This window comes from Bos mutus, chromosome 26, assembly GCF_027580195.1.
Source record: "Bos mutus isolate GX-2022 chromosome 26, NWIPB_WYAK_1.1, whole genome shotgun sequence".
In the NCBI taxonomy this organism is placed as follows: Eukaryota; Metazoa; Chordata; class Mammalia; order Artiodactyla; family Bovidae; genus Bos; species Bos mutus.
Window position 1 is genome coordinate 30,405,185 of NC_091642.1, and position 27,444 is coordinate 30,432,628.

A 27,444-nucleotide genomic window follows, 5' to 3' on the forward strand; every position below is an offset into this window, starting at 1 on the left:
TCCAGCATGTCTCATGATATACTCTGCATATAAGTTAAATAAGCAGGGTGACAATATACAGCCTTGACGAACTCCTTTTCCTATTTGGAACCAGTCTGTTGTTCCATGTCCAGTTCTAACTGTTGCTTCCTGACCTGCATACAGATTTCTCAAGAGGCAGGTCAGGTGGTCTGGTATTCCCATCTCTTTCAGAATTTTTCACTGTTTATTGTGATCCACACAGTCAAAGGCTTTGGCATAGTCAATAAAGCAGAAATAGACGTTTTTCTGGAACGCTCTTGCTTTTTCCATGATCCAGCGGATGTTGGCAATTTGATCTCTGGTTCCTCTGCCTTTTCTAAAACCAGCTTGAACATCAAGAAGTTCATGGTTCACGTATTGCTGAAGCCTGGCTTGGAGAATTTTGAGCATTACTTTACTAGCATGTGAGATGAGTGCAATTGTGTGATAGTTTGAGCATTCTTTGGCATTGCCTTTCTTTGGGATTGGAATGAAAACTGACCTTTTCCAGTCCTGTGGCCACTGCTGAGTTTTCCAAATTTGCTAGCATATTGAGTGCAGCACTTTCACAGCATCATCTTTCAGGATTTGAAATAACTCAACTGGAATTCCATCACCTCCACTAGCTTTGTTCGTAGTGATGCTTTCTAAGGCCCACTTGACTTCACATTCCAGGATGTCTGGCTCTAGGTCAGTGATCACACCATCGTGATTATCTGGGTCGTGAAAATCTTTTTTGTACAGTTCTTCTGTGTATTCTTGCCACCTCTTTTTAATATCTTCTACTTCTGTTAGGTCCATACCATTTCTGTCCTTTATCAAGCCCATCTTTGCATGAAATGTTCCCTTGGTATCTCTAATTTTCTTGAAGAGATCTCTATCTTTCCCATCCTGTTGTTTTCCTCTATTTCTTTGCATTGATCACTGAGGAAGGCTTTCTTATCTCTTCTTGCTATTCTTTGGAACTCTGCATTCAGATGCTTATATATTTCCTTTTCTCCTTTACTTTTCACTTCTCTTCTTTTCACAGCTATTTGTAAGGCCTCCCCAGACAACCATTTTGCTTTTTTGCGTTTCTTTTCCATGGGGATGGTCTTGATTCCTGTCTCATGTACAATGTCACGAACCTCATTCCATAGTTCATCAGGCACTCTATCTATCAGATCTAGGCCCTTAAATCTATTTCTCACTTCCACCATATAATCATAAGGGATTGGATTTACGTCATACCTGAATGGTCTAGTGGTTTTCCCTACTTTCTTCAATTTCAGTCTGAATTTGGAAATAAGGAGTTCATGAACTGAGACACAGTCAGCTCCTGGTCTTGTTTTTGCTGACTGTATAGAGCTTCTCCATCTTTGGCTGCAAAGAATGTAATCAATCTGATTTCGGTGTTGACCATCTGGTGATGTCCATGTGTAGAGTCTTCTCTTGTGTTGTTGGAAGAGGGTGTTTGCTATGACCAGTGCATTTTCTTGGCAAAACTCTGTTAGCCTTTGCCCTGCTTCATTCCATATTCCAAGGCCAAATTTGCCTGTTACTCCAGGTGTTTCTTGACTTCCTACGTTTGCATTCCAGTCCCCTATAATGAAAAGGACATCTTTTTTGGGTGTTAGTTCTAAAAGGTCTTGTAGGTCTTCATAGAACCATTCCACTTCAGCTTCTTCAGTGTTACTGGTTGGGGCATAGACTTGGATTACTGTGATATTGAATGGTTTGCCTTGGAAATGAACAGAGATCATTCTGTGGTTTTTGAGATTGCATCCAAGTACTGCATTTCGGACTCTTTTGTTGACCATGATGGCTACTCCATTTCTTCTGAGGGATTCCTGCTCGCAGTAGTAGATATAATGGTCATCTGAGTTAAATTCACCCATTCCAGTCCATTTCAGTTGGCTGATTCCTAGAATGTTGACATTCACTCTTGCCATCTCTTGTTTGACCACTTCCAATTTGCCTTGATTCATGGACCTGACATTTCAGTTTCCTATGCAATATTGCTCTTTACAGCATTGGAGCTTGCTTCTATCACCAGTCACATCCACAGCTGGGTATTGTTTTTGCTTTGGCTCCATCCCTTCATTCTTTCTGGAGTTATTTCTCCACTGATCTCCAGTAGCATATTGGATACCTACTGACCTGGGGAGTTCCTCTCTCAGTATCCTATGATTTTGCCTTTTCAAACTGTTCATGGGGTTCTCAAGGCAAGAATACTGAAGTGGTTTGCCATTCCCTTCTCCAGTGGACCACATTCTGTCAGATCTCTCCACCATGACCCGCCTGTCCTGGGTTGCCCCATGGGCATGGCTTAGTTTCACTGAGTTAGACAAGGCTGTGGCCCTAGTGTGATTAGATTGACTAGTTTTCTGTGAATATGGTTTCAGTGTGTCTGTCCTCTGATGCCCTCTTGCAACACCTACCATCTTACTTGGGTTTCTCTTACCTTGGGCGTGGGTTATCTCTTCGCGGCTGCTCCAGCAAAGCGCAGCCGCTGCTCCTTACTTTGGACAAGGGGTATCTCCTCACCGCTGCCCTTCCTGACCTTCAACGTGGGATAGCTTCTCTAGGCCCTCTTGTGCCCGCGCAGCCACCGCTCATTGGACGTGGGGTTGGTCCTCCTGCCGCCACCCCTGGCCTCAGGTGTGGGGTTGGTCCTCCCGGCCACCGCCCCTGATCTCGGACGAGGTGTAGCTCCTCTCAGCTGCCGCCACTGACCTCGGACACGGGGTAGCTCCTCTTGGCTGCAGCCCCGGACCTCGGACGCGGGTCCCCTACTCCTGTGGAAATCCTGTAATCAAATCCCGCTGGCCTTCAAAGTCAGATATTCTGGGGATTCCCAGTCCTTTTGCTGGATCCCCAGGATGGGAAGCCTGACATGGGGCTCAGAATATTCAGAACGGTGGGAGAATTTCTTGGGTATTATCATTCTCCAGTTTGTGGGTTGCCCACCCAGCAGATATCAGTTAAGTTGCTTGGTCATGCCCGATTCTTTCCAACCTTATGGACTGCAGCATGCTAGGTTTCCCTGTCCATCACTAATTCCCAGAGCTTGCTCAAACTCATGTGCATCGAGTTGGTGATGACATCCAACCATCTCATCCTCTGTCATCCCCTTCTCCCCCTGCCTTCAATCTTTCCCAGCATCAGGATCTTTATTAAGGAGTCAGTTCTTCTCATCAGGTGACCAAAGTACTAGAGCTTCAGCTTCAGCATCAGTCCTTCCAATGAATATTCAGGGTAGATTTCCTTTACGATTGACTGGTTTGATCTCCTTGCTGTCCAACGGACCCTCAAGAGTCTTCTCTAACACCACAGTTCAAAAGCATCAAATCTTTGGCACTCAGCTTTCTTTATGGTCCAACTCTAACATCCATACATAACTCCTGAAAGAACCATACCTTTGACTATACAGACGTTTGTTGACAAAGTAATATCTCTGATTTTTAATATGCTGTCTAGGTTGGTCATAGCTTTTCTTCCAAGGAGCAAGTGTCTTTTAATTTCATGGCTACAGTCGCTGTCTGCAGTGATTTTGGAGCCCAAGAAAATAAAATCTGTCACTGTTTCCATTGTTTCCCCATCTATTTGCCATGAAGTTATGGGACCAGATGCCATGATCTTCATTTTTTGAATGTTGAGTTTTAAGCCAGTTTTTTCACTCTCCTCTTTCATTTTCATCAAGAGGCTTTTTATTTCATCTTCACTTTCTACCATAAGGGTGGTGTCAGGTATAGGATTTGATTTTATCATAATTGCTCCCCTCCTGGCTTCTCATTGTGACTTCTTCTTTGTCTTTGGATGTGGAGTATCTTTTTTTGGTGGATTCCAATGTCCTCCTGTTGATGGTTGTTCAACAACTAGTTGCAATTTTGGTGTTCTCACAGGAGGAGATATGTCCTTATACTCTGCCATCTTGAGCTGGAACCTTCTTTCTTTTTGACTTCTTTCTCTGTTCCACTGTCCATAGCCTTTTCCCTGTCCTCTGTCCCTGATACAGCTTCTTGAGATTTCTTTGAAAGGGTATCTCTGATGGGAACTCCAGGAAAATATTGTTCACTTTTGATTCTTGAACCTGAGAAATGGAATACTGCTGCTGCTAAGTCACTTCAGTCATGTCTGACTCTGTGCGACCCCATAGATGGCAGCCCACCAGGCTCCCCCGTCCCTGGGATTCTTCAGGCAAGAACACTGGAGTGGGTTGCCATTTCCTTCTCCAATGTGTGAAAGTGAAAAGTGAAAGTGAAGTCGCTCAGTCGTGTCCGACTCTTAGCGACCCCATGGACTGCAGCCTACCAGGCTCCTCCATTCATGGGATTTTCCAGGCAAGAGTACTGGAGTAGGGTGCCATTATTGCCTGCCATATCAGTAAACAAATGATGTTGTAGCTATCAGCAATTGCAGCCCTCCAACAGGAGCTGGTGAGTCCTGATAAAACTCAGGAATGCAAGAATACCTGCTATCTAGCAGCCATCAGACTGCAGCCACTCCCTATGGTAACCCTGAGGAAACTCAGGATGTCAAAACACAGAATATTGGCCCCACATAGCTGAAGTGCGTGTCAAAGGAATGATTTCAGGGAATCCAGGCTCTTGCATCTTCCCATACACATAAAAGCACTAAATTCCTTAACTTAACTTTCTGTCATTTATAATAATCTTTTGATGTTCTGACTACTTGCCCTTTGTTGCAAAACTTCTGTATAATCTGGCTTCCCCCTCTCCTCCTCAGAGCAGTTCTCTTAGGGTTACTTGAGATGTTGCCTGCCAGACTTGAAATCCTAAAAATCTGCACCAAATAAACCATTAAATCTCAACTTTTAGATTGTGAATATTTTTTAAAGTTGACAAGCCCCAAGGAAAGTTTGCTTTGTTTTTAATTTTTAAACATTTTTATTTGAAATATAGTTGATTCACAGTGTTGTGCTAATTTCTGCTGTACAGCAAAGTAATTCAGTTATACATATATGTACATTAAAAAATTCTTTTCCTTTTGATTTATCATAGGATACTGAATATGGTTCTCTGTGCTATACAGTAGGACCTTGTTGTTTATCCATTCCATAAATAATAGCTGATATCTGCTAACTCCAATCTCCAACTCCATCCTTCTCCAACCCCTTCCCCCTTGGCAACCACCAGTCTGTTGTCTATGTCCATGAGTCTGTTTCTGTTTCATAGATAGGTTCATCTGTGTCATTTTTAGATTCCACATATAAGTGATATCATACGGTATTTGTCCTTTTCTTTCTGAGTTGCTTCACTTAGTAGCATACTCACCATATCTTCTTGATCCATTCATCTGTTGGTGAATGTTTGGGCTGCTTCCATGTCTTGGCTATTGTGATTAGTGCTGCTGTGAGCATAGTGGTGCATGTATCTTTTTTGATTAGTTTTGTCTGGGTATATTCACAGGAGTGGGATTGCCGGATCATATGATAATTCTATTTTTAGTTTTTTTGAGGAACCTCCATACTATTTTCCATAGTGGCTGTACCAGCTTACATAGGGAAAGTTTGATAATGTGTTTCAAGGCATTCAGGCCCTTCAAAGTGATAATGACATGTCTCTATTTAAATTATTTTAAACTCAGTTCATATGCTAATTACTTAAATATGTCTTCCCTTTCTGTAGAACCATTTGAGAGCCTCTTGTTGTGTACTGAGTGAGCATGCCCTATAGTAAAGGAGGTGATGTACTTTTGTGATGTGTCTGAAGCTATGTTCATACATTTTTTCTGAACTGCTTTAATTTTGCAATATTTCATGAGCCAATCAATGATAAGACTACCCTTAACAGACCCTATAACTCCAGACAGAATCCGTTCTTGGCATTGGATGACCATGTAGTTTAGTCATAGTATTGATTATCCTATAATCTTCACAGAATCATTGATGCATGCAGGTTGAACAGCAAAATTACAGGTGAAGTCCATGACTTCTATGTCCTGAAATCACTCCTTACCAATGTTACTACCTTAGTCACATTTCTGTGATATTTTGTAAGGATAGTGCATGAAATGGTGGCGTCATAATTGGGGTAGCCCCTATATATGTCATTTATCTGTTTTGCCTCATTTTCAACTTGCTTGGGTCCAAATTTTCAAGAATTCTAACCGTGGTACCCTGTAACTTAAAGGGCTCTTCTCTTAATGCTTCCTCAGATTTAACATGATAGCTCTTTGGTATAGCTATAGGCTGTAAAGTCTTTAAACCTCAGGTGTATACTCCTCTCTATGCCCCCCCTTTTTTTCATGATTAGTCTTTGGGAGATCTCAGGCAAAATCACTGAAGGAAACACAGATAAGAGCAAGCACAGTCTTATTCTGTAACCTTCTAGGAAAATATGTGTAAAAACCACTTCGGACATATCAGCTAGGAAAAAACCCCATACTAAGGCAGGTCTTTATGTTATACCCCAGTTGGCATCTTCTCTTGAAACAGTGTGCCCTTCTTCTTAGAGACCAAAGCTCTATATGTCTTACATATCTCTCATGACATTGCTGAAATTCATTTTCTGTCTTGAGCATTCTGGATAACAAAAGAACTATGCTGTTTGGGTTCTGAAATTATGTAACAGTTTACAACCCATCAGCTAAGTTTATATTAAATCTGTAAGAATCAATTGTTTTTGCTCTCCCTTGCATCTGCACTGAGAAATTGAATAGAACAGAGGAGTTCCAGCAGCTAATCATCAGTGCATTCTTGTGCCCTGTTCCCTAGTCCCATCTCCAATCATCTAGGTATCATTTTTTACAGTTGATATAATTCTTATTTTTCAGTTCAATTCAGTTCAGTCTCTCAGTCGTGTCCGACTCTGTGACCCCATGAATTGCAGCACGCCAGGCCTCCCTGTCCACCACCAACTCCCAGAGTTCACTCAGACTCATGTCCATCGAGTTAGTGATGCCATCCAGCCATCTCATCCTCTGTCATCCCCTTCTCCTCCTGCCCCCAATCCCTCCCAGCATCAGAGTCTTTTCCAATGAGTCAACTCTTCGCATGAGGTGGCCAAAGTACTGGAGTTTCAGCTTTAGCATCATTCCTTCCAAAGAACATCCAGGACTGATCTCCTTTAGAATGGACTGGTTGGATCTCCTTGCAGTCCAAGGGACTCTCGAGAGTCTTCTCCAACACCACACTTCAAAAGCATCAATTCTTTGGCACTCAGCTTTCCTCACAGTCCAACTCTCACATCCATACATGACCACTGGGAAAACCATAGCCTTGACTAGACAGACCTTAGTTGGCAAAGTAATGCCTCTGCTTTTGAATATGCTGTCTAGGTTGGTCATAACTTTCCTTCCAAGGAGTAAGCGTCTTTTAATTTTATGGCTGCAATCACCATCTGCAGTGATTTTGGAGCCCAGAAAAATAAAGTTTGACAATGTTTCCACTGTTTCCCCATCTAATTCCCATGAAGTGATGGAACTGGATGCCATGATCTTCGTTTTCTGAATGTTGAGCTTTAAGCCAACTTTTTCACTCTCCACTTCCACTTTCATCAAGAGGCTTTTTAGTTCCTCTTCACTTTCTGCCATAAGGGTGGTGTCATCTGCAAATCTGAGGTTATTGATATTTCTCCCAGCGATTTTGATTCCAGCTTGTGCTTCTTCCAGCCCAGTGTTTCTCATGATGTACTCTGCATATAAGTTGAATAAACAGGGTGACAATATACAGCCTTGACGAACTCCTTTTCCTATTTGGAACCAGTCTGTTGTTCCATGTCCAGTTCTAACTGTTGCTTCCTGACCTGCATATAGGTTTCTCAAGAGGCAGATCAGGTGGTCTGGTATTCCCATCTCTTGAAGAATTTTCCACAGTTTATTGTGATCCACACAGTCAAAGGCTTTGGCATAGTCAATAAAGCAGAAATAGATGTTTTTCTGGAACTCTCTTGCTTTTTCCATGATCCAGCAGATGTTGGCAATTTGATCTCTGGTTCCTCTGCCTTTTCTAAAACCAGCTTGAACACCTGGAAGTTCATGGTTCACATATTGCTGAAGCCTGGCTTGGAGAATTTTGAGCATTACTTTACTAGTGCCTGATGAACTATGGATGGAGGTTCGTGACATTGTACAGGAGACAGGGATCAAGACCATCCCCATGGAAAAGAAATGCAAAAAAGCAAAATGGCTGTCTGGGGAGGCCTTACAAATAGCTGTGAAAAGAAGAGAAGCAAAAAGCAAAGGAGAAAAGGAAAAATATAAGCATCTGAATACAGAGTTCCAAAGAATAGCAAGAAGAGATAAGAAAGCCTTCCTTAGCAAGGCTTGCAAAGAAATAGAGGAAAACAACAGAATGGGAAAGACTAGAGATCTCTTCAAGAAAATTAGAGATACCAAGGGAACATTTCATGCAAAGATGGGCTTGATAAAGGACAGAAATGGTATGGACCTAACAGAAGCAGAAGCTATTAAGAAGAGGTGGCAAGAATACACAGAAGAACTGTACAAAAAAGATCTTCACGACCAAAATAAGCATGATGGTGTGATCACACCTAGAGCCAGACATCCTGCAATGTGAAGTCAAGTGGGCCTTAGAAAGCATCACTACGAACAAAGCTAGTGGAGGTGATGGAATTCCTGTTGAGCTATTTCAAATCCTGAAAGATGATGCTGTGAAAGTGCTGCACTCAATATGCCAGCAAATTTGGAACACTCAGCAGTGGCCACAGGACTGGAAAAGGTCAGTTTTCATTCCAATCCCAAAGAAAGGCAATGCCAAAGAATGCTCAAACTACTGCACAATTTCACTCATCTCACACGCTAGTAAAGTAATGCTCAAAATTTTTAGTTTTAAAAAACTTTTATTATTTTGTATCGGGGCATAGTGGATTAACAGTGTTGTTAGTTTCACACGTACAGCAAAGTGACTCAGTTCTACAGAAACATGTATCTATTCTATTAAGGACTTCCCTCGTGGCTCAGCTGGTAAAGAGTTTGCCTGCTATGCTGGAGACCTGGGTTCAGTCCCTGCATTGGGACGATCCCCTTGAGAAGGGAAAAGGTACACACTCCAGTATTCTGGCCTAGAGAATTCCATGGATTGTATAGTCTATGGTGTTGCAAAGAGTTGGACACAACTGAGCGACTTTCACTTCACTTCACTGCATTCTATTTAAAATTCTTTTCCCATTTAGGTTATTACTGAATATGAGCAGAGTTTTCTGTGCTATACAGTAGGTCCTTATTAGTTATCTATTTTGTATGTAACATAGTGTGTACATGTCAGTCCCAAATGCTTAATCTATCCCTCCCATAAACCCTTTTACCCTAGTAACCATAAATTCATTCTCTAAATCTGTGAGTCTGTTTCTGTTTTGTGAATAAGTTCACTTGTATAATTTTTTTAAGATTTCACATACAGTGATAATCATATGATATTTGACTTTGTCTGATTTACTTCACTTAGCATGATAATCATCTAGGTATCTTATTTCAGTATTTCATCTCCTGAGACAATCTGTTGCATTGATTCAGGATGGAAAGACATTTATAAGTCTTTCTTACCCCTGTCCTAAGATCTCAGAGCTACCAGAAACTTTAGGGAGATCACTGGTTAGTTTTTGGATTCATTTTCTCAGAATGATCACCTTTAGCCTTATTGAATTCCTTCAAAAGCAACTCCTAACCCTTTGGCCTTGAATCTGATTTCCTAAGAAGAAACTGACTATATGTAGTCATAGGTTGCTCTAGAACTTTAATCTTTTTAACTCCTGAAAGGCTTAAAAATGCTCATGGACTTAGTTACCAAAGCAGCTGTGACTGATCTAGTTCTCTCAGCTGTATCCTCTTAGATACACCAATATGAAATTCTTCAGTCAACACTCTGAGGACTTAACACTTCCTTCATTTCCAGGTCCCAACTTTCTTCTGCCTACAGTCCATCTTAAGAAACATAAAGTGTTTGGAATCCAAATTTGGATAATCCAGTAGCATGAATCAGAATGTGTGAGTAAGATGGCAGGTAAAGAAAAGAATGAAGGGAGGAATTGCCCAAGAAGAACAAAAAATTTCTTAATAGGGAATGTCTTACTAAGAGAAGGAAAAATGTTCTGCGTATCCAGTAAATGATTTTAACAAGAGATCTGTGATTAGACTTGACTTTTCTTAGGACAGGAATTTCGTGGCTAACAGCTTGCTTATTTCAACTCTACCTTTTTCCCTCTATGCCTATCCTAATTTTCTTAGAAAAACTCCTTTTGGAAAGTACCCTTCTGATATGGATATATTCATATGAATTGCTTCTGTTGGGATATTAGTTTAGCTGCAATAACAGTGGCTTTAATAAGACAGAAGTTTGTTTCTCTCTCATGTAATAATCTGAGGTATAAGCAGCCCTGGACTAATGTGGGGCTGCATAATCATGTGGGGCCCAGGCTCATTCTACCATATTGCTTTGCCATCCTCAACATATGGCATCTGTCTCATGCTCTAGCTCCTGCGTTTATGTCCATGCTCTAGGCAGAAGGAAGTAAGAAAGTAGAAAGGGAAAACATTTTACTTCTTTTTAAGGACTTAAGTCAGAGCTATACATGGAAACCTATCACTTCACTTTTATTCCACTGGCCAAAAGTTACTCAAATGGCCACTCTACCTAGCTGCAAGGGAAGCTGGGCAATGTGGTATTTAGTTTAGCAGTCATGTGCACCTAGATAAAATTATGTTACTCTACAGAAAGGAGAGGAGATGTACTGGGGAATAGCTAATAGTCTATGCCAGGTAAGGGGAGAATAAATCTTCTTCATAGTTTGGCAGGAGAACAGCAACAGCTCATGGAACCTAGAGAAATCCCTGACATAAATCATAATGGAGGCTGATGAGATCTGATTTTTTTCCAGTAAGAGTATTCAAATGTTTATTTAAGCTCTTGTGAAACTATTTTAGAGATTGTTGGGGAGATATTAAAGAAGGGTGAGTTTCAGGGCACTGTATTTTATTTCACAAGAAAGTAGAATTGTCCTTTAGGGACAACCCTAGACCTTGTTCACATGCTCAGTTGCTCAGTCTTGTCCGACTCCTTGCCACCCCATGTACTTCAGCCCTCCAGGCTCCTCTGTCCATAGAATTTTGCAGGCAGAATACTGGAGTGGGTTGCCATTTCCTACTCCAGGAAATCTCCCCAACCCAGAAATCAAACCCACATCTCCTGCATTGGCAGGCAAATTCTTTACCACTGAGCCACCTGGGAAGCCAATCATAAACCCTATTTCCCTCCAAATTATTTATGTGACCAAAGCCAAAAGGGACCCAGTGTTCTAATAAATAGGTAGAGATATTTCAGAGAGCTTCTCAGCAAGCCAGGTGATAAGAGAGGCTCAGGAAAAGGCCGTCAGAGGAGCTAGAGGTTAAATATATAGAACTGGTAAAGCCCAAGGAGCTTCCGATTCTTCTGCAATTGGAGGATGGATAGAGCAGTGGAAGTTCTATCCACATGATGACTGCCAGGGCCGGAGCTGGAGTGAAAGAGACCTGCAGTTTTCTAGAGAAGCATCTGCAGTGCTTTTCCTCAGAGCCAGCCAGCTTAGGAAAGAGTAGCTGGCTTTGAAGTGTCAAAGACTTGAAGACATAGATTTTCCAGCAGAGGAGTAGTGTAGACACATAAAGGAATTATACACTTGCTGGTGGAAGCACCTCAGCTCTTCAAGCTACTTTGTCAGTTAGTTGAGAGAAAGGATCTCATTCCTGCCCAAGGAGAATGCTGTTAGAAAAGGATGGTTGCTGCTGCTGCTGCTAAGTCACTTCAGTCGTGTCTGACTCTGTGCGACCCCATAGACGGCAGCCCACCAGGCTCCCCTGTCCCTGGGATTCTCCAGGCAAGAACACTGGAGTGGGTTGCCATTTCCTTCTCCAATGCGTGAAAAGTGAAAGTGAAGTTGCTAGGTTCCCTTAAATAGTAATTAGGGACAGGGAAGGAGCTCCGAGGTGGGTGATGATGACCTATATGACAATCACCTGGGAAAGGAAAAGAAGAAAGCAACTTCTGACTAATTGCTCTGAGTTGGAAAGGTCTTCCAGCAATTCAAAGAAGAGGACAAGAACATTCAGTCTCTACTATGAACACTGGAATGGGAAAATCAAGTTATTACCCAAGCTCATGATGATTAATAATAATTATTACAGTCATACTTACTTAATAATATATATTTGTGCCCTACCTATGTCCAAAAGGAATCTGAGCCAATTTACATTAAGAAGCACAGATACAATAAAATATAACCCTTTAAAACTGTAATAAAAAGACCTAGCAAAAGAAGAGAGAGAAGGGGAGGAAGATAAAATGAACAAAGGCACTACAAATGAGAGCAAAGCCTGAGGTTCCTGGCAACTAAAGCAAAGAAAACAAAATGGATTGAGTAACACAAATGGAATTCTCATTGTAAGAAAGAGAACACCAGTTAATAGGAAGACGCTAGCTGTGGAAGAATTGGCTTTGTTGGATTTTGTATATGAGCGAAATGGAATATCATAATGGATAAGTTCAGTTCAGTTCAGTTCAGTCACTCAGTCGTGTCCGACTCTTTGCAACCCCATGAATCGCAGCACGCCAGGCCTCCCTGTCCATCACCAACTCCCGGAGTTCACTCAGACTCACGTCCATCGAGTCAGTGATGCCATCCAGCCATCTCATCCTCTGTCGTCCCCTTCTCCTTCTGCCCCCAATCCCTCCCAGCATCAGAGTCTTTTCCAGTGAGTCAGTTCTTCGCATGAGGTGGCCAAAGTGCTGGAGTTTCAGCTTCAGCATCATTCCCTCCAAAGAAATCCCAGGGCTGATCTCCTTCAGAATGGACTGGTTGGATCTCCTTGCAGTCCAAGGGACTCTCAAGAGTCTTCTCCAACACCACAGTTCAAAAGCATCAATTCTTTGGTGCTCAGCCTTCTTCACAGTCCAACTCTCACATCCATACATGACCACGGGAAAAACCATAGCCTTGACTAGACGGACCTTTGTTGGCAAAGTAATGTCTCTGCTTTTGAATATGCTATCTAGGTTGGTCATAACTTTACTTCCAAGGAGTAAGCGTCTTTTAATTTCATGGCTGCAGTCACCATCTGCAGTGATTTTGGAGCCCCCCAAAATAAAGTCTGACACTGTTTCCACTGTTTCCCCATCTATTTCCCATGAAGTGATGGGACCGGATGCCATGATCTTCGTTTTCTGAATGTTGAGCTTTAAGCCAACTTTTTCACTCTCCACTTTCACCTTCATCAGGAGGCTTTTTAGTTCCTCTTCACTTTCTGCCATAAGGGTGGTATCATCTGCATATCTGAGGTTATTGATATTTCTCCAGGCAATCTTGATTCTAGCTTGTGTTTCTTCCAGCCCAGTGTTTCTCATGATGTACTCTGCATAGAAGTTAAATAAACAGGGTGACAATATACAGCCTTGACGTACTCCTTTTCCTATTTGGAACCAGTCTGTTGTTCCATGTCCAGTTCTAACTGTTGCTTCCTGACCTGCATACAGATTTCTCAAGAGGCAGGTCAGGTGGTCTGGTATTCCCATCTCTTTCACAATTTTCCACAGTTTATTGTGATCCACCCAGTCAAAGGCTTTGGCATAGTCAATAAAGCAGAAATAGACGTTTTTCTGGAACTCTTTTGCTTTTTCCATGATCCAACAGATGTTGGCAATTTGGTCTCTGATTCCTCTGCCTTTTCTAAAACCAGCTTGAACATCAGGAAGTTCACGGTTCACGTATTGCTGAAGCCTGGCTTGGAGAATTTTGAGCATTACTTTACTAGCGTGTGAGATGAGTGCAATTGTGTGGTAGTTTGAGCATTCTTTGGCATTGCCTTTCTTTGGGATTGGAATGAAAACTGACCTTTTCCAGTCCTGTGGCCACTGCTGAGTTTTCCAAATTTGCTGGCATATTGAGTGCAGCACTTTCACAGCATCATCTTTCAGGATTTGAAATAACTCAACTGGAATTCCATCACCTCCACTAGCTTTGTTCGTAGTGATGCTTTCTAAGGCCCACTTGACTTCACATTGCAGGATATCTGGCTCTAGGTAAGTGATCACACCATCGTGATTATCTGGGTCCTGAAGATCTTTTTTGTACAGTTCTTCTGTGTATTCTTGCCACCTCTTCTTAATATCTTCTGCTTCTGTTAGGTCCATACCATTTCTGTCCTTTATCAAGCCCATCTTTGCATGAAATGTTCCCTTGGTATCTTTAATTTTCTTGAAGAGATCTCTAGTCTTTCCCATCCTGTTGTTTTCCTCTATTTCTTTGCATTGATCACTGAGGAAGGCTTTCTTATCTCTTCTTGCTATTCTTTGGAACTCTGTATTCAGATGCTTATATTTTTCCTTTTCTCCTTTGCTTTTCACTTCTCTTCTTTTCACAGCTATTTGTAATGGATAAAGGCAATATTAAAAATTTGTGCTACTTTTGATTGTTGTTTATATCTGCCTTTCTTAAAATCTGTATAATATCCTTATTCTATAAAGGCAATTTTTAGGAGTAGGGATATAAGCAAATTTCATGATATTCTAGAAACGTGACTTCAATAAATAAAGTTCAGAAAGTTTTGCAAAATGAATGATGGGTGTGTTCCTAGAATATCCTCATCATCAGTTGTCTTGGTCACCAAGCCCTCTTTCATATAGGGCTGTAATGTATTTTAATTAATGTAAACTTTGGCACAGATATGCTAGTCATCCACTGCTTTCTAGAGATGTTCAGACAGTAGCAGAAGCTTTTTTAGCTCCATTTTCCTCAGAAATAATGCAATCTTTTTGAAAATGTCTTGATTTCCATATAACTAAGGACTGTTACAATAAAATAAAATCCAGTGAAAACAGGCTTACACCTGAATGGCACTTTTTGTCCAGATGAAGATCCAAAGGAGGGCAAGGTTCAGGGTTGATCAATCCAGTTGCTTCATGACTTAATGACATCATTACTTATTTCTGTTATTCAGTTTGTCAGCTGCATGATCAGTTTCATCCTTTGTCTGGATCATCTGGGGCTGTCTTATTCATATCTAGCAAGACAGAGGAGATCCCCAAAGGTTCCAGAAATCTCTTTTCATGAGTCTTTGATCTGAAATGTATTAGATGCTCATCTCTGAACCAATAATGGTACCAAGGGAGAGGTATTTGTGGAACAGCTTAGCCCTGAGCCCGCTGTCCAAGTCCTAGAGCCAGGGGTGGATTCAGCATCTGGTAACATAGGTGAGATGATCAGGAGAGATGTGATACCTCAAATAAAATAATGGTATGAACCAAAAGAGGATCTTAGGTAAGCAGTCACAAAGCCCAGTAGAGCATCCAGCACCTGGAAATTTCAGCTCATGACTTGAAAACAAAAATGTGGAAAGATTTTTTAAAATGAGTTTCTAGTCTATTATTATTATTATAGCATTAATTGAATCTATTATACTTTTCATTAAAAGTTCATTTTTCCTTTAAATTTTTACATGCTTAACATTTTAAAAATATTTAAATGTAGTGATAGCAGGGAAACAATTTTGCATTCTGTTTTTATTAGCATTTCAATGGCTGTATCATACTCCATTAAGTGTCTCAGTGATATAATTTACTTAACTATTGCTTCGCTGTAGGACACTTAGGTTGTTTGTAATTTTTTGATATTGTGAATAACCCAAGTAACAATTTTATGCATGTGATTTTCCCCCTTCTTTGGGACTCATCTATGTCAGAATGTGATTCTTGATACAGATTTATGTACATTTTCCATTTATACCAGAATGAAGAAATTCGAAGTTTCTTTTAAGGTGTTGCTATTTTGAGTTTACCAACTGCTTTCATAGTTTGCCTCCTGAGTCAAATGTCAAACTCTTCAAATAGTTTTCTTATAAGGACACCTTATAAACCTGCACCATCCTAATCATTTGTGTTGACTTTTGGAAGGAGAGCCAGGGTCTGTTATTATAAAGATGTTGAGTAGTAGAGCGATATATTATGTATAATATAGAGCAATGGCTAAATTTGTGGTCCTTAGAGTAAGTCAGACTTGAGTTTAAATCCAAATTCTACATGCTTGCTGTCTGATCTTTGGACAAGTTATTTAACATTTTGGATTTCTGTTATCTACATAAAATACAGATAGTTCCTACTTTATGAAGTTTTTTTTTTCTTCAGGATTATGGGAGACAATGTATGCAAAGCCTGGTGACTAATGAGTCAGTAATGGTGATTATTCGGAGAAGGCAATGGCACCCCACTCCAGTACTCTTGGCTGGAAAATCCCATGGATGGAGGAGCCTGGTGGGCTGCAGTCCATGGGGTCACTAAGAGTCAGGCATGACTGAGCGACTTCACTTTCACTTTTCACTTTCACACATTGGAGAAGGAAATGGCAACCCACTCCAGTGTTCTTGCCTGGAGAATCCCAGGGATGGGGGAGCCTGGTGGGCTGCTGTCTATGGGGTTGCACAGAGTCGGACATGACTGAAGCGACTTAGCAGCAGCAGCAGCAATGGTGATTATTGTTATTATTCAGCAACTGGAAATTGGATCTGAAGCTAAAGTTAAGAGATATGATATAGTGTGTAGGAGAACTTAGTATCTATCTAAGAGAAAAAAAAAAAAACGGAGAAGGCAATGGCACCCCACTCCAGTACTCTTGCCTGGAAAATCCCATGGATGGAGGAGCCTGGTAGGCTGCAGTCCATGGGGTAGTGAAGAGTCGGACACGACTGAGCGACTTCACTTTCACTTTTCACTTTCATGCATTGGAGAGGGAAATGGCAACCCACTCCAGTGTTCTTGCCTGGAGAATCCCAGGGAAGGGGGAGCCTGATGGGCTGCCATCTATGGGGTCGCACAAAGTCCGACATGACTGAAGCGACTTAGCAGCAGCAGCAGCAAGAGAAAAAAAAAAAAAAAATCAGGTTCTCTGTACTGGATGGCCACCTGGTCTTAAATCCCTTTCATAGCATTCTCATGCAGTCGTTGTCCAGTATCTGAAAATTTCCTGGAATGAGGCCCTCACTACACCAGACAGGTGGTTTAGCACTGACATTTGACATACTGACAAATTCGAATTCCTCCCCATTGCTTGTCTTTCTCTGCCCTAGTGTTATCTTTTGAAACATATGAGGCCGTTCCAGTCCTTCACTGGATCTTAAAGGAAGGAACTGGAAAGGCCAGCCACTGCCCATTGTAGAAACCCCCTCAATGTGATCCTCAGAACGTGGTCCTTTGCTGACATTGTCAGAGGTGAAATGAATGTTTGTGAAGTGGCCTATTTCTTAATAGGAAGCACTCATGGATTGGAGGTTCTGCCATTTATGGAACTTAAGTTTTCCCTTCTATAACTTCTACCTCTTGGATATAGTGCCATCCTTGATTCCTGGCTCCCTTAGTTTATTTACCCTGGGCAAGTGACTTCAGCCCTCTGAGAGTGGAGAGTAGGGGAAATAATAGCACCTAATACATTGGGTTGTTGTAGGATTAAGTGGAATAGTCATGTCAAGCATTTAACATAGAGCATATAATAGGTGGATCACAATAAACTGTGGAAAATTCTGAAAGAGATGGGAATACCAGACCACCTGATCTGCCTCTTGAGAAATCTGTATGCAGGTCAGGAAGCAACAGTTAGAACTGGACATGGAACAACAGACTGGTTCCAAATAGGAAAAGGAGTACGTCAAGGCTGTATATTGTCACCCTGTTTATTTAACTTCTATGCAGAGTACATCATGAGAAACGCTGGGCTGGAAGAAACACAAGGTGGAATTAAGATTGCGGAGAGAAATATCAATAACCTCAGATATGCAGATGACACCACCCTTATGGCAGAAAGTGAAGAAGAACTAAAAAGCCTCTTGATGAAGGTGAAAGTGAGAGTGAAAAAGTTGGCTTAAAGCTCAACATTCAGAAAACGAAGATCATGGCATCTGGTCCCATCACTTTATGGGAAATAGATGGGGAAACAGTGGAAACATTGTCAAACTTTATTTTTCTGGGCTCCAAAATCACTGCAGATGGTGATTGCAGCCATGAAATTAAAAGACGCTTACTCCTTGGAAGTAAAGTTATGACCAACCTAGATAGCATATTCAAAAGCAGAGACATTACTTTGCCAACAAAGGTCCGTCTAGTCAAGGCTATGGTTTTTCCCGTGGTCATGTATGGATGTGAGAGTTGGACTGTGAAGAAGGCTGAGCGCCAAAGAATTGATGCTTTTGAACTGTGGTGTTGGAGAAGACTCTTGAGAGTCCCTTGGACTGCAAGGAGATCCAACCAGTCCATTCTGAAGGAGATCAGCCCTGGGATTTCTTTGGAGGGAATGATGCTGAAGCTGAAACTCCAGCACTTTGGCCACCTCATGCGAAGAACTGACTCACTGGAAAAGACTCTGATGCTGGGAGGGATTGGGGGCAGAAGGAGAAAGGGATGACAGAGGATGAGATGGCTGGATGGCATCACTGACTCGATGGACGTGAGTCTGAGTGAACTCCGGGAGTTGGTGATGGACAGGGAGGCCTGGCGTGCTGCGATTCATGGGGTTGCAAAGAGTCGGACACGACTGAGCGACTGATCTGATCTGATCTGATCTGATAGAATAGGTGTTCTGAGTATCAGTGGGCATTTGACTAGGTGAAACCATTTTTCTCAGAATATATAGTCTTTACTGTCTTGGATAATAATCAGAGATGTTATGCTTCCTCCATAAAGGGTTGAGAACCAGTTCAGAGCAATACTAATTCTGAGGGGTAATTTAGAATTGAAGAGAAAAAGATATAGCTGTGAGTACCACCTAGTGGTCTTCTAGAAGTATAACAATTTAATCAGCAATGTCAGGTGGCACAGTAGTAAAGGAATCTGCCTGCCAATGCAGGAGACGCCAGAGATGCGACTTCGATCCCTGGGTCAGAAGATCCCTTGGAGATGGAAATGGCAACCCACTCCAGTATTCTTGCCAGGAAAATTCCATGGACAAAGGAGCCTGGTGGGCTACAGTCCAGGGGGGTCGCAGAGTCGGCTATGACTGAGCACAGCACAGCAGCAGTATTTAGGAAAAGTTCAGCTCACTGACCATCAGTTCTAACTGTGGTAGGCTCTCAGCAGACAGAAGAGTTTGATTTCCAACCCGTTTTCCAGATCCAGATGACCTGAGTCTGAGTCCTCCAGAAAATAAGGGTAATCACAGATTTTATTTAGAGAGAAGTCAAGTCATCTCTTGGAATTAGTAGAGTGGAATGGGGAAATGTGAAATAATAATGCTTTCTTTTTGCTGATTTCTCCCTGGAAGTGAATGATGTTGCTTGTGCATAATCTGAGACCACTCATCGGCCTCTCTTTCCTCCCAAATTGTCAGTGAACTTCAGTCCACCCCAGGGCATTTCCTTTCCAGATGGGGTACTGGAAGAAAATACGTTCCAAGATTTGAAAATGAAAATTCTTAAAGGGAGTTGCTCACAAGAGGCTGACAGTCCTACTTTAATTTTAAAAACTTTAATTACAGATGTACAGAAAAGTTACAAGAATAATAGAAAGAGTTCTTATATGTATTTCACCCAAATGTCTCAAATGTGAATATTTCACTGTGGTTGCTTTTCCTTTATCACTCTCTCTTTGTCCACCTTCTACACACACACACACACACACACACACACACACACACAAAACTATTTGAGAGTAAATTGTAGACATAATGCCCTGTTATTCCTAAAAATAAGTAAATGATCAAAGTCAGGAAATTATAAACGATCCAGTGCTTTTATCTAATGAACACACCTTATTACAGTCTCACCAGTTATTCTACTAATAGCCTTTATAGAAAAAGGAAAAAGTATGGCCCAAAATATAATCCTAACTAGATGATCATATTGCATTTCATTTTCATGATTCTATAGTCTCTCTTAATCTTTAAAAGATTTAAATACTTTAAAAGTATTTTAGGACAATTTCTTTGTTTTTCATGACCTGTCTAAAAATAATTGACATATTATAAAAATTTTACAGAATTATGGAAATATTAAAGAGTTTCATACTGAATAACATAAATAATAAATTAGTGAGGAAGTAGAAAAAGCTCTTCCTGGAGAGAATGCCAGCTAATAAACACAGAAGGAATGATAGAATGAGCAAATCACAGCTTGACAACCGGAATAATAATAATTAGGCAAAAGTCATCAATGGGTGATAAACTTGCAGGTGAAACATTGATGAATAAAGGATATTTACATAGTTTCAAAGTATTTTCCCCAAAAATATGTGTTCGTTACAAAGAGAAAAATAATATATGTATATTGAAGAAAGCTGGAAGACACCATCTTAACAAGGGATCAAAGCTAGTGTCACCAGTAATATGCAGTTAGACAATTTGTGCCTCCTGATATCATGCACTGAAAAGGGCAGTCTCACTCTGGTATTCCTGACCAAACATGCATAACCTGGATTTAAACACAAGGAAACACCAGACAAATCTCATCTGAGGGGCAATCTATAAAGTAAATAGCTTATACTCTTCAAATTCTGCCAGTTAATCAGAAAATTTGTAACTTCCCTTGACAGCCCTACTTTGGTCTAGATGTGTGTGTCAAGGTGGTCAAGGGGGATCTGGTTCTTCAGGACAAAGGCCAGGTTTTATTTTGATCTTGGAATGCTCTGAGTCCCTCTCACAGAACAGCTGTGCCCAGCAGATTGCACTAGGGCCAAAGGTGCCATGCCTAGCTCCTACTCCAATGGCTGCAGAGTCACTGACTCCAAGGTCCAGGATGCCCATCTCCATGGCAAGGCATTTGGCCATGGCTTTGGCATACTCGAGTTTGGAGGCATTTTTCCAAGCGCATTAATATAGGACAAATAAAGGGAAGCACTACCTGATGCAGAATGTAGAAATTTTTTGGCTCTGGGGAGTAAGAACTAGGAAGTTAAGCTGGCTCAGGAAGAGAAAAGTGACTATTTAGAATGACAATGTCAAGAGACAGTTACAGTGGAGTTCAGTCTTTCTGAGGTGAGTTGGGAAGAGAGGAGGAGAGCTATAACTACAACTTTCCCTTAATTCCCTGGTTTCCCAATGCCACTGTAAGCCCCTTAGCCAACTCTAGAGGGGTAGATCCCATTCAGGTAGCATCTTTGACCTCAGGCAGTGGCTATCTTCTCTCTTCTGGATAATGGAGAAGGAAACAGTGTTCAGGACACAGCCTCTTGGGTTGGTTTCTAGTGACCTATGGAATGACAAGCTCCAGTGCCTATTACTACACCAAAGTGATGTCTGAGCTCTTCTTACATACCCCATCGGACACTGGAATCTCCTTCCAGGCCATCAGCAGCATGGAGGACTTCTGGGATGTGAGTATGAGATCTCCTCTACCCCTCCCCTCTTCTTCACAGTGGCCTAGAGCCTGAGGCCATGGGCCAGGTTTCAGGGCTGTCAAATGGTAGATAAGGCCATATCCAGAGACAGGGCATTCTAGCATTAGGCTGAGTCATGGGGTCAGGCAAGAATTAATGGGTCAGACTAGACAGAGTTCAGGTGGTGATAGGTTAGAGATCGGGATGATAATCAGAGAGTCAAGTCAGTGCTTAAACTAGTATTGAGAGTCAGAGGTAAAGCAGAACTTCAAAATGTATTTTAAGTAAAGAGTAAGGCCACATCAGGCTGAGATTTGGCCAGAGTTCATGGCTAGGCTGAAGAGCCCAACAGAAGCAGACTGGAGACAAGCTGGAGGGGGTCAGTGAGTATGGGAAAAGGGAATTCTAAGGGTAAGAGTCAGCAGAGTCTGGGTCAGGTTCAACCCAGTTTGTGATCTAGTTTGCCCAGGGCCCATTACTGGACAGCTTGTATTGGACCAAATGGTACAACAACCAGAGCCTGGGCCACGGCTCCCACTCCTTCATCTACTATGAGAACCTGTTGCTGGGGGTTCCGAGGCTGCGGCAGCTGCGGGTCCGCAATGACTCCTGCATGGTGCATGAGGACTTCCGCGAGGACATTCTGAGCTGCTACGATGTCTACTCCCCAGACAAGGAAGAGCAACTCCCCTTTGGGCCCCTCAATGGCACAGCGTGAGTGAGTCCCCCAACCAGTGTCGCAGGGCTTGCCCCTCTGAGCCTGATGCCATCCCAGGCTTGGGAACCATTTCCATTCAGACTTAAAGAGCCTTGGGGGTACTTGGTGGGGCGGTGAGAGGCGTCTCTCTGAGACCCATCTGTGACTGTTTGGAGACCCTGGTCTGGGTCATTGAGGAACAGAAAAGGTATGTTAGCAGACAGAGCCATAGCCTTCAGAGTTGTCTTCACACACAGGTCCCTGTCACAGCTGCCCTACTCTGGAGGCAGTCTTGCCAGAGGAAGCATCCTTTCTTGCCCAGAAGACCCTCCTGGGTATGGAGAATGGATCCACACAAGTCATGGCTGGAAGGGTCTGACCCTTGGAGCTAATAGGGGAAGGCAGCAAGGGGCCAAGGATGGATGAGGCATTAGGGAAGAAAGGGGAAAGGGTGAATAGGACAGGAAAGAAGAGGAAAGAAATAAGGGTTCAGGGAGGAAAGTTTGTGGACAAAACAGAGAATCATGAGGCTAAGTAGCCAGGTGCACATGAGAAGAAAGGGTCTTTTCTGGGCTACATGCTTTCCTCATGGGGACTACTCAGGCTGGAGTCAAAAGTGGACTTGGGTTTATTATCTGTAGACTTGGGTGACATTGTAAAATATCAGGAGATTTACATTTGAACTTCACTTCAGCCACTAACTAGCTGGATTATCTCAGACATCTGAGTATTAGTTTCATCCTCTGTAAAATATGAATAATATTTTTCCTTCCTTCTCAAATAGTTAGGTTAAACAAGATAATATATGTAAAATGTATATGCGATATATATAGGTAATATATATGAAACAATAAAGCCCAGACAGTTATAAAATGCTGCCATTGCCTTGGGAGTCCAGCTTCTGGGCCTGGCTCAGACCTCTCCACTCAGGTGGCTTCTTCTGTGACAGATGGACCTACCACTCGCAGGATGAGCTGGGGGGCTCCTCTCACTGGGGCCAGCTCACAAGCTACAGTGGAGGTGGCTACTACCTGGACCTTCCAGGATCTCGACGGGCCTGTGAAGAGGCACTCAAGGACCTTAAGGAGGGCCTATGGCTGGACAGGGGCACTCGGGTGGTCTTCATCGACTTCTCAGTCTACAATGCTAACATCAATCTTTTCTGTGTTCTGAGGTGGGTCCCCTTTCCCTGCCTTCCCTCTGTCACCCATGGTTCCTGGTTCACCTCTCCTCTGCTGGAGACCCTTCCTTAAATGTGTTCCCTGTGGTGGGGGAGGGGAGAGGATGGGAGGAACTGTCCCAGCACAGGCCCCACCAGACACCCCACTCCTCCCACAGACTGGTGGTGGAGTTTCCAGCTACAGGAGGTGCCATCCCATCCTGGCAAATCCGCACGGTTAAGCTGATCCGCTATGTCAGCAACTGGGACTTCTTTATCGTTGGCTGTGAGATTGCCTTCTGCATCTTCATCTTCTACTACGTAGTGGAGGAGATCCTAGAGCTCCGCATCCACAGGCTTCGTTACCTCAGCAGCATCTGGAACATTCTGGACCTGGTGGTCATCTTGGTGAGGGACAGATGTCCTAGACTTGGGACACCTGGGGTGGTGCAGGGAGGTCTACCCTGAGAGGGGCTCCCAGTTCTTCCTTCTGGCATCCCAAGTCCTTGGGACTTCTGGTCAAATCACTGTGTAACAGCTCCCTAATCCAGAGGCTGATGTGCCCCAGGCTCGGCCCTGGAAGAATCCTATCTCCATGTTTCCTCTCCCTCCGGCCTGTGATCCAGGCCCTGCTTCTTTTTTGTACCTGACGTTATGTTCCTCTTCTGTCTTTCCCCCTCATGACCTGTCCCCTTGAAACTCCTGCCTTTTCTCTCCTATTAAAATTTTCTGCCTCTTCATCTTCGTCTCCTTCCTATTAACAGGACACATGCATGTCCGACCAAGGCTGGAAAGAGGTGGGGGAAATAAAATTGCTTGGCTCCATCTCTCCATGGTCCTTTACAATCTACATATTTACCACTGGCCTCACAGCCTTCTCTTGGACTTTAAGCTGTTCCCCCAATCATCCTATCCAGTTCCACTTGAACCTAAGATAGTCAACCACTCAGCAGGGAGAGAGGTGTTTTTCTACCTACCTGTCTTACCCACCCCAGGTCTCCCCTGGGACTTCATGGTTGAACTTCCCTTGAGATTCTCTTGACTCTCTGACACTCCCCAACTCCCGTTGTGACAGCTCTCCATTATGGCTGTGGGCTTCCACATATTCCGAACCCTCGAGGTGAATCGGCTGATGGGGAAGCTTTTACAGCAGCCAAACATGTATGCTGACTTTGAGTTCCTCGCCTTCTGGCAGACACAGTACAACAACATGAACGCCGTCAACCTCTTCTTTGCCTGGATCAAGGTACCTTGGGGCTCCGCACCCTCAGCAGCACCTCAGGGCATGCATTCTCCCTTCCCTAGGACTTGTCTCATTTTCCTTGTCTGGTTTTGGCAACTCCTGTGGCCTCCCTAGGCCCCCGGAGTGGACTGTTTCAGGCTTTCCTCTTTCTTCCCTAATTACTTGGTTCAATATGGCCCTTTCAGATATTCAAGTACATCAGCTTCAACAAGACCATGACCCAGCTCTCCTCCACGCTGGCCCGCTGTGCCAAGGACATCTTGGGCTTTGCCGTCATGTTCTTCCTTGTGTTTTTCGCCTATGCCCAGCTGGGCTACCTGCTTTTCGGGACCCAAGTGGAAAACTTCAGCACTTTCGTCAAGTGCATGTGTGTGTCCTTCCCCCTCCACTCCTCCCTGGCCCCTCACCCTCTGGCTCTAGGGGTGTGTGTATCCTTGGGGAATTTGGGTGGATGTGGATGTGGGTGTCTCTGTGCTTAAAGCATCTGGATGAGTCCCCAGAAGCCCTAGTGTGTGTGCTCAGCATCTCTGACCTTGTTCTGTCTGCATCAGATTGGGTCAGGGGTCTGAGTTCACTGAAGAGCAGTAGGGAGGGAAGTGGGATGGCGTCAAGGTTATGGTTGGGCTCAGGGTGAAGCCCAGGCCATGGTGTCTCAGCTTCACTCAGTTCCGGATCATCCTTGGGGACTTTGACTACAATGCTATTGACAACGCCAACCGCATCCTGGGACCTGTTTACTTTGTCACCTACGTCTTCTTCGTCTTCTTCGTGCTCCTGGTGAGGGTCCCACTGAGGGATGGGGATTTGGGAACATGAGGAGTGGAGATGTGAATGGCCTGCAAGGTGGGGTTTTGTCCCCCACTCCACCCATGTTCTACACTAATAATTACGGAGGGTTTCTCAAACCAAGGATGGAGAGGTGGGGGGCGAGGAGAACCTCTGCATTTTCTGAAGGTTGGCCAGTGTGTGGTCAGCACAGTTAGGCAGTTTGCAGAGTATAAAGGAATCTGCAGGTTCCCTCCCTAAAATCAAACCCCTGTCCTCCAAGGATGGAAAGAGAAGGAAGGCTACTTCATGGGGAGAAGGGCCTGCCCTTGGAAGCTTTTCTGCCTATTTTCTAAGACCCCCTTTCCCCTGGGGCTCTCTGGCTCTTTCTACTACCATTGTTTGGTATTTGCTCTCTCTCCCTGCCAACCATGAAAGATCTGTGTTTGATTTTTGTTAGAAAAGCCAGCAGGTTTCTTTATTTGATTGGTGGACAGGGATACAGATATGGATTTGGGGATAGACGGTGAAGAGAGCACAATTTTACTCTCACCTTGGAAAGTTTCTGGCTTCAATGACAAGCAGACCCTTCCATGAAGGGGGCCTGTGGCGTATGTTGGGGTATCTTTGTGGCCGGATTACTGCAGCAGTAAGGGAGGACATCAGGTTGATGAAGGGGCATGACCCCCACTCCCACCCCCACAACAGAACTGTGCTGAAAGCCTGGGCTCTGGGGACCCTGAGATGTGGGGATCAGTGAGCTGCAGAGATGGCGCTGGAGGTATTGGCCTTTTTGGAACACATGTTGGGACGTTCATAGGGTCCGTGGGCTTGATGCTGTCAGTGGATCTGGAAGTGAGGACTCTGGTCCCTGCTTTCTCCTCCAGAACATGTTCCTGGCCATCATCAATGACACATATTCAGAGGTCAAGGAGGAGCTGGCTGGACAAAAGGATGAGCTACAGCTTTCAGACCTCCTGAGACAGGTGACTACTCAGTCTCCTGGAGCCGCACATGTGCATCAGGGCCCAGGTCAAGGCTCTGTGTCCTGGTCTGCGCCTGATGGGTTAGGGGCCTGTGCTCTCGTGTGCCTTCAGCTTATCCCTGGGATCCTGTCACCCTGTGAGTGCAGGTGGGGACAAGAGATGAGGAGGAGGTTGCAGGCGGGAACCAGGCCTGTTTCTTTTCCCTATCCAGGGCTACAACAAAACCCTACGGAGGCTGCATCTGAGGAAGGAGCAGGTTTCAGATGTGCAGAAGGTCCTGCAGGCTGGGGAGCAGGAGATCCAGTTCGAGGACTTCACCAACACCTTGAGGGAGTGAGCAAGCAGAGATCCAACCTTCTCTGACATTGATCTATAAGTCCTTGACCCTCAAGCACATGCCCTTTGCCTATAACCCTCCAATCTTGGCCCATGGGCCTCTGACCTTGTTTTACAGGCCTTTAACCTTGGCTTATCGGAGAAGGCATGGCACCCCACTCCAGTACTCTTGCCTGGAAAATCCCATGGATGGAGGAGCCTGGTGGGCTGCAGTCCATGGGGTCTCGAAGAGTCAGACACGACTGAGCGACTTCCCTTTCACTTTTCACTTTCATGCATTGGAGAAGGAAATGGCAACCCACTCCAGTGTTCTTGCCTGGAGAGTCCCAGGGACGGAGGAGCCTGGTGGACTGCCGTTTATGGGGTCACACAGAGTCAGACACGACTGAAGTGACTTAGCGGCAGCAGCAGCAGCAACCTTGGTTTATAGGTCTCTTATCCTGACCTTCAGAACTGTGCCCCTGGTTTAAAGGACTCTGATTGTTCTATTCTGGACCTTGTTGAACAACCCTTAGCACTAGTGTAATACCATGATTCCCTAATCATTGTATACATGCCTCACTCCCACAAAACTCTGAGCTTAATTCTATGCTCCCTCACAAACACAGGATTATTTCCTTAGCCATCCTCTCCCTGCTTCTCAGTTAAACATATTAATAAACATTGATCAGATATATTGTGAGTACCAGCTGTGGGCCAGGCATATAATTAAATGAGATAATCTTTGTCTTTCAGGAATTCACAGACATATAAGCAAATAAACAGAAATCACAGAACAGTGATTCTGTTCCACAACAGAAATAACTAAAAGCAAGGGAGCATGGAGGTATAAAAGCACATACAAAGGCAAAGAGGTCTGAAACTGAGCCACATGCACAGGACTAATAAGTAACTGAGCATTGTAAGGCAGTAAATGAAAGGTTGGGCAACGCAGACGAGGCGGAGAAATGGGCTAAGGCCACATTGGGAAAAGCCCTG

The 27,444-nt window shown here is 43.5% G+C and overlaps 1 protein-coding gene across 4 annotated transcripts in view; it reads left to right on the top strand.

Moving 5' to 3' along the window:
• Nucleotides 1–27,444, top strand: part of PKD2L1 (polycystin 2 like 1, transient receptor potential cation channel) — a 74,945-nt gene that overhangs the window by 43,682 nt on the left and 3,819 nt on the right. For all 4 annotated transcript variants that reach the window (XM_070363784.1, XM_070363785.1, XM_070363786.1 and 1 more), the window contains 9 exons: nt 21,150–21,277; nt 21,741–21,994; nt 22,927–23,151; nt 23,316–23,544; nt 24,212–24,382; nt 24,565–24,746; nt 25,036–25,156; nt 26,032–26,130; nt 26,342–26,463. In XM_070363784.1, the coding sequence (XP_070219885.1) occupies nt 21,150–21,277; nt 21,741–21,994; nt 22,927–23,151; nt 23,316–23,544; nt 24,212–24,382; nt 24,565–24,746; nt 25,036–25,156; nt 26,032–26,130; nt 26,342–26,463 (1,531 nt within the window). The remainder of the gene's footprint in view (nt 1–21,149; nt 21,278–21,740; nt 21,995–22,926; nt 23,152–23,315; nt 23,545–24,211; nt 24,383–24,564; nt 24,747–25,035; nt 25,157–26,031; nt 26,131–26,341; nt 26,464–27,444) is intronic.